This window comes from Vigna unguiculata, chromosome 8 (assembly GCF_037176805.1).
Source record: "Vigna unguiculata cultivar grain cowpea cultivar isolate G323 ecotype 2 chromosome 8, ASM3717680v1, whole genome shotgun sequence".
NCBI classification, from domain to species: Eukaryota; Viridiplantae; Streptophyta; class Magnoliopsida; order Fabales; family Fabaceae; genus Vigna; species Vigna unguiculata.
In genome coordinates this window covers 4,045,678-4,053,182 of record NC_140799.1, presented here as the reverse complement: position 1 = coordinate 4,053,182, position 7,505 = coordinate 4,045,678, and the positions used below count along the sequence as shown (strand labels likewise).

At 33.0% G+C, this 7,505-nt stretch overlaps 1 protein-coding gene across 6 annotated transcripts; it reads right to left on the bottom strand.

Moving 5' to 3' along the window:
- Positions 1–774: 774 nt before the first annotated feature.
- LOC114195563 (G protein alpha subunit 1) lies at positions 775–7,097 on the bottom strand. Of its 6 annotated transcripts, none has more exons than XM_028086073.2 (15): positions 6,521–7,095; positions 6,118–6,178; positions 5,314–5,500; positions 5,156–5,228; positions 4,433–4,470; positions 4,256–4,345; positions 4,014–4,091; positions 3,617–3,724; positions 3,412–3,513; positions 2,810–2,865; positions 2,131–2,265; positions 1,887–1,980; positions 1,665–1,724; positions 1,504–1,583; positions 775–1,252 (listed from the first exon to the last, which is right to left on the bottom strand). In XM_028086073.2, exons 3-15 carry the CDS (start codon positions 5,398–5,400, stop codon positions 1,075–1,077), a joined length of 1,179 nt encoding a protein of 392 aa, XP_027941874.2. In that variant the 5' UTR covers positions 5,401–5,500; positions 6,118–6,178; positions 6,521–7,095; the 3' UTR covers positions 775–1,074. The 6 variants fall into 6 exon arrangements, with proteins under 6 accessions (XP_027941874.2, XP_027941873.2, XP_027941876.2 ...); XM_028086072.2 differs by having other exon boundaries at positions 5,314–5,488; XM_028086075.2 differs by lacking the exon at positions 6,118–6,178.
- Between the last annotated feature and the right edge of the window lie 408 nt (positions 7,098–7,505).

Below are 7,505 nucleotides of genomic sequence, written 5' to 3'. Positions count from 1 at the left end.
ATTAATTTAAATGGTTGAACTTGGAAAGACAGCTCTTCAAGTATTAAAGATATACTCATCACGTATGCGTTATTTAATATTAATATCAATATTTATACTTTATTAACAATTTTTGTATTTAATTACGTAGGAACAACCGGAAATGATATTTCAATAAGAAAAACAGGAATACAAAAAAAAAACCACGTCGGAATAAAACTAAAATTAGCCCTTGATTTTTGCGTGTGATACACAACTATTACAAGAGTAAGAATACAAAACAGGAATAAAATAAAATCCAAACTATTATATAAGTTTATAACATGGTAAGAAATCTTTCCAATAAAAACATTAAATATTATAAGAATCATCTTCAATAACAATACAAATTTTCAATTAATTTAAGTAAATTTTTTAAAGGGTGTGAAAAATTTAGAAAGCGTTACACAAATAGTAACAAATGAAATTATTAAACAAAGTCTTACTTAGCCATTGACAAAAAATATGTTTGTATTAAGAGAGATGTGGGTGAAGCACGGAAACAGAACAGAAGTCACAATACGCAACAGCAAAAGAAAACGCGTACACGTGAATCATGTGTTAAAAACATGTCTCTAACATCGTAGAAAAGAACATCAATGCCGACCAATGGTGGAAACAAGTATTCAAAAACAAATGAACATAGGTTTGAATTCAGAACTCCACAAAGCAGCACAACATCTCCAAATTATTTACACGTGTGCATGGAGCATGCATGCACATGAACACAACACAACACAAGTATGAGGCAAAGTATGATCACAGACACAATATATGAAATATATCTTTCAATCTGTAAAAACATGATCACAAATCATGGTATCATGAAATCTTGAAACTTGAGTAACAAATTTTACCCTTTGAAGAAGGATGTGGAGATCAACTACAAGGCCCTTCTTCTCCACTCACTCATTCATTCATTCATTCAACAAGATTAACTTGAAAATACAAATCAACAAATCGATTTTTAATATTTAGTATACCTGACCCCTAGTATACCCAAAATCTGATAAACTCTCTTCAATGTTAAAATATTGTGTTTGTAATCCCTTTTGTTCATAATAAGCCAGCCTCAAAGAGATTTCTCCGCCTCAAAGTCTCATCAACAAGCTTGAAAGTCTTCTTCACCACCTTCTGATCTAGGGCAGTGGTTCGGTAGATCTTGAACACACGATCTACACGATCAGGAGCAGTGTTCTGGAAATATGATTCCTCAAATTTTTTCTTTACAAACCTGAAAACAAAGAGTGTTGGACATGAAAAAGTAAGCATCAAGTGCTTGGAATTTCCTCTTTTCCCTTTCATATTATGGTTCTGATGGAAACACAGCACAACCAAGATTGTTTTGGCTCATCATCATGCAGTAGAAAGCAGTTACACAACAAAGAATGATGAACTAGGATGCCAGAGATAAACTATTTTGGCATGTTGCTTTGATCAACTTGCATTATTCTATATGCCTTAGTGTATAAAGAAGTTGCTTACTCGTATGCATGCTCAATCTCTTGTTTCCCTGTTGAAACAGGTTGGTAATCTTTGAACCATTCACATACACTGAGTGGGACCTGCACAATGCAAGACATTAGAGACTGAAATGGTGGTAACCTCTTCAGCAAGAATGTGCAATATATTCAGATGATTCTTACTTTCAAGATCTTCTTCTCAAATATGTCAAACTTGTTTAAGAATAACATGAAGGATGTTTTCTGTGTACAAAACACAAGGACATCATTATTTTCTAAGATAGGTAGAAATGTCAACTCGTGAAAAAATATGAAGGAACCAGAAAAAAAAAAAGGTTGACATAAGAAATTTCTTTTGTAATTGTAGTAGAAACTTAAAGGTAAAAAAGACTATAAAAAGGAAACCTCAAAACACGGTTGCTTCAGGACCCACTCAAAAAGCTCCTTAGTCTCCATCATTCTGTTTCTGTTTTCGTCCTCAAAAAGTGTTTGATCATACCTGAAGGCAAGTTTGACGTCAATAATACCCTTTAAGTTTATATGTTTAATAATTGTAGTGTCTTCTTGCCAGAAATATTGCAAGAATGCAAGAATTTTTGTTAGTGTTTTTGAGAGTTGACAGTGTCAAATTAAAGATGGAAGACCATACTCGCTAATTGCAGCACAGAATATTACAGCTGAAACTCCTTCAAACAAATGGATCCACTTTCTCCTCTCATTTCTCTGGCCACCAACATCAAAGAGTCGATAGACTTCACCGCTTTTCTTATTTTCCCCAACAGGACTGTCAAAATAGCAAAGATATAACAACATATGTTGTTGAGTATTTTTACACTGTATGCCATATTATGTTAAAGAAATATAAAAAGAGACAGTGAAAATCAAATACATATGTCAGTCACAAACACAGTAAGACAAGCATAACAAAGATCATTTGAAAAACAAAAACAAAAGTATAGTGCAACCAGATTTTGATAATTTTTAACCATTTAGATCTTAGTCTGTCTTAATGGTTTCATTGAAACCTTTTATTGGTTTTCCTCTACCTCTACATATTATCCCCCATCATCTGGTAAATTCTTCTTACATTGCTTCTATTGGTCTTCTTCTCACAAGACCAAATCATCATATAGAAGATTCTACCATCCTATCCTTACTAGGTGCTACCATAATTTCCCTGATGCATTTGTTATCCGAATCTTGATTTGTGTTCAAATATAGAGAAATTATGTTGCTGCAAATTAATGCAGGCGATATATCTTCATTCTTCATCAAAAAGCACCACCAACAAGTATAGTAAGAAGTATCAAACCAAACAGCATGTTTACCTGAACTGGATCTCTACAACCCCAGTGGTACGCACTCTAGCATACAAAACATCCTCCTGCAGTTGTAAAACAGATTGAGAAATTACAAATAAAATTATGAATGTACAAAATTTTGGTGAACTTCTTCTGAGATAGATACTCTATTTTTGTAGAATAGTATGGCAACTATAATATACCAACAAGAAGCAACGTAGAACACAAGTTGATTTAAGTACAAAAATAAGTTAAGAAAGATAAGGCCGGTCAGAACAGGATTACATACCACTAATTGTTTTTCAGATCAAGAATGACACCATATTACTTGATCTTTTACAAATATGAAGCAAATATTGATTTTTCAGACCCATTTTAATCACAGTTTTTATCAGTAATAAAATAGATGCGTCATGGGTTGTAACCCGGACCTGTTTAATCTTACACCAACAAAAGTAAGAGAAGAAATAAAAATAATTTGGCTGATCAAAACCTAAACATCTAGAAAATAAAAAAATACTAAATCAACCAAGAAAATGGATCAGATACGCAATGTACCAAGGGCAGATAAAAATAAAATTATGAATTAGATTTAAAATCTGTGTAAAAGTATGATAGATTTTTGCTACCTTTGTTGGGACATAATTTGCATCAGACAACCTTTGCAAATTTTCCATGAAATAATCAGTACAATCTGGAATTTGAAGCTCACTACCACGGGCATATGTTTCCTACAGAAAGTAAAATGTGATCCATAAACTAATTAGCTTATGCCAAAAAACAACTATATAGAAAGAATTAAGTAAAAGAAACCAAAGTATGACATCTAGCCACCTGAATTGCAGGATCCTTCCACAGATTTTCAATTTCCTGTGCAAGTTCCTTGGTGAGATATGGGTAATCCAGCCTGCTTCCGATATCTGATAACTTTTCCCCAATTTCCTGAAAGAAAAATGAAGAAAGCTTCATATGAATTTAGACAAAAATCCTGTCACAAACCTCTATCCAAAAGCTGAAGAAGAAGACAGGTGAATGGTTTTATATTACTAGCATGCCTCTTCATGCAAAACCCATTTGGGCTTGAAGTATGGATGAACTAAATCTATTAAATACTTAATTGAAGACTGATGGAGGAACTAAAATTACACAGTTGCAATACTTTGAAGACCACATCCTAAAATTCTTGGCCATATTGTAGAAGAGGATCATAGAGATGGTGGCAGTAAACTACCTTATTTTCATGGGATAAAACATACTTTGAAAAATCAGCATCATTCTGGGCAAACTCCTTTGATCCATCATGCAATAACTGTGTAAACACATCAAGTACATATTAAGGAAAACAATATACTCAACTACCTCCAATAAAACTCAATTCACAGAAAAACTTTTTCAAACTATAAGCAGTGGACACTGCAAACTCTGTATTTTAAAGAGAAAAATAATTAACACACCCTTTCAAGTATTGCGTACTTTTATTGTCTGATACACATTAGCATGGATGACTGGTAAGTAGCTTTTTAGTTCTGCCTCGTCAAAGCCAGTTTGAAACAAAAGTTTTATCTGCATAGTACAGGAAAACAAATAAATATCAACAATCAAGTAAGTGTGTACAAAGCTAAAACAAGGACAGCAATGTTTTTTTCTTACCTGCTTAAATATTGTAGACTTCCCTGACTCTCCAGCTCCTAAACAACAGAAAATTTGACACATACAAATAAGTCTAGAAGAAAAAAAAGCAACTAAACAAGAAATTAAGCACTTATTGCATATATGATTCAATTAAATGAATGGGAAGGGGATACACCACTAAACTAACAGAAGAAGTCATCCAAGATATTCTGTTTAATAAGTATTCGAAATCTATCAAATAGTTTCCAGAACAATAGAAACTAAAACACTGTTTGCAACAAACTTTTATTTACAAGAATGAGTATATCATCATGTCAATCACCAACTACCCCAAAGCTTGAGATATTAGTTGAAGGCCCGCATGATGTTATATCTCAAAAGCATATCAAATTATGAATAATGTTAATTAGAAGATAAGCAACCTTCATTCTTTTAATAGTAAAAGACCTTAAACCACAGAGTTTGCAGGTTTCTACATATAGGAGACAAATAAATGATAACATTTGTAACAGTGACACATCTGGGAACCAAGTGGTTTTTGGAAGCACTCCGAACAACAGCAGATACTAGGTACAAAATATGTGTGATTCCTTCAAATTTGGTAGCATCATCAACACTTATACAATACTGGATTCCAAGTGTGTCTATAAATCACTCCATTTAACTAACTTTAGCTTCAAAATGTATCAGCGAAGCATATATACAAAAGAAATATAAGAAAACTGACTGAGTAAACTGTACCAAGTAGTAGAAGTTTCTGAATGTGCTTTTCAGCCTTTGTTTCCAACTCTATTCTCCTTTCAATCTCTGCAGTCTGCAAATTCACACAAATTTATCAAATTGAAAGCTGTGTAACACTTTAAGATTAAGACCTTAACTTTTTTTTTACTATTGTTGACCTGCGCATTTTCTTCAGCATCAGCATCATTATAATGCCGGTTTCTGCTACAGAGTAAGCCCATATTTTCTGTTACACAAGACAGCATAGAAGATGACTAGTCAAGCTCCACCAGAAATCACTGAGTTTCAATGCCCGTCTGTAATGGGTACATGCATTAGCAGGGTTGGTTTCACCTAACAAAGAAACTAGATAGTGTCAGCAGCCAAAACAAGACAAACAAAAATCACCATCCCTGCAAAGGAAGATCTCAAGTCACTTCATAAGTTGGTATTCAACTCAGCATAATAAGACAGGTGAATGAAGTAAAACAGACTCAAGCACCCCTTGATAGCAGGTTGAACTAAAACCTATATGTGCCAAAATATTTGCCACGTTATATTTGAAGATGAGAATATGATGAATAAGTTATTTTCCCAAAAGGCCAAAATGCTATTTTGAATGGACAATAGGAAATTCCCCACTTTTCACAATTGGGAACAATTTAGTAATCAAGGAGGAATGAAGTAGGAGTGACACAAAGGTCCAAGGTAGTAGTAAACATCAATGTACCAAGAATTTCACCATACATCCCACAAATCAGATAATTTTACAAGTACCCCCATGTTGAGGACAGGGTTATGAAGATAACTAAGATACCTAGGACTTTGACAGACTTTTACACGAACTATTGTTTTACTGTGCCTTAAGAGTGTTCCTTTTGGGTTTACTAAAATAATCAAGTCATAAATCTCTGATGTGCTAACACCTTCGCCTCCCCAATTCATAGACACAAGAAGAAAGCAATCAATTCATTTGGGCATACACTCATTTCTCCTTCCTTGCTTCTATTAATGTTATCATTGGTCAGCTAGGCAGTGTCATACCTACAAACAGAAACAAGTCAATTTCTTCCCACTTAGCAAGAAAATTCAGCACCTCAAATGCTACCATTAGCATGCAAAGTCCAATCAACCCATCAAACTTAAACAAACAAAAGAAAAATGCATTCCAAAATGGTACACAAACCAAATGCAAGATCAACACAACAACAAAAACAACAACAGAAAAAGGAACAAACCCACATCTCGATCTGAATAAGCAAGAGCAGAATCAATTACAGAAATCTCCTCAGCCAAAAGAAAATCCAGTTCATCTCAATTTACCAGGAAAAGGAACGATCTTTAGAGAGAGATTGAGAATACAACAGAGAAAAACAAGAGGGTTACCTGAAAACAAGTAAAGGGCTTCTCTTTCTTTCGCTTTTACTTTTTCCTTTTTCTCTTTCGCAGAGTTGTGAAAGTGCAAGCTGAGATATGCCGCTAGATTTGGGTGATGCGTTGGTTGAGTTGAGAGATTGAAGCTAAAAGGCAATAACTTCAGTTGGTTTGTTCATTGCACATAGTGTAGAAACCAGGGATACATCACTCTAGTATATAAAAACAAAACAATCACAAAACAATAAAGAAAAACTGGTTTTTGTTTAGTTTAAGGTAATAAAAACAATAATAGTAGTGATAATAATAAAATAGTGGATTATAATATATATATATTAGTATTTGGGGTGTGTGGGTAATAATGGGTACAGAAAAGAACAAGTACTAGTGTGTCATAGAGAGACAGGGATGAATATGATATGAAAAAAATGTGAAGCGAAGAAGATGAAGAAGAAGGGAAAGAAACATAGAGATTAAAGAAAAAAAAAGCGCCGAAAGCTGCTAAGGTTTCTTCCTCTTCTTTGGGTTCAGTTCGGTCAAAGACAGAAACAGCGAGGCCAGAACGATTACAACACTTTTCTCTGTGTCTTCTTGGGAAAATACACTATCCTCACTGTGCATACTTATAACCTTCACCGTGTAAACTAGTAACATGTTTTTTATACACACACATAAATATATAAATAATTACAACTGATTTTCAAAAGTTCCTTTTATTGAAAAATATTTTTTTTCTTTTGTATTTTGATATAAGATATGTCAAGAGAAGTTCTGATTTTTTGATTGTTTTTTTTATTCTTTTATTAAGTCTTCAGAATAATGATACAAGTATGTTCAAAAATTAGTTAACATATTTTAAAGAGTTAGATACGATTATAATTAAACCCAAAATTATATTTTGTTTCTCTTAAATTTTTATATATATTTTGATTTCAAATTTTAAAAATAAATAAATATACTTTTTTTAATATAATGATGTTGGATTCTTTTTACATAT

What these genes read in the sequence shown, in the direction of transcription:
- LOC114195563 (XM_028086073.2), bottom strand. Translation starts at nt 5,400, where the DNA reads ATGCTGTCTTGTGTAACAGAAAATATGGGCTTACTCTGTAGCAGAAAC. An exon ending in ATGTGTATCAGACAATAAAA is followed by an intron (nt 4,092 to 4,255) that starts GTACGCAATACT and finishes GTGTTTACACAG; the next exon opens with TTATTGCATGATGGATCAAA. An exon ending in GAGATTGAGCATGCATACGA is followed by an intron (nt 1,253 to 1,503) that starts GTAAGCAACTTC and finishes CTTTGTTTTCAG; the next exon opens with GTTTGTAAAGAAAAAATTTG.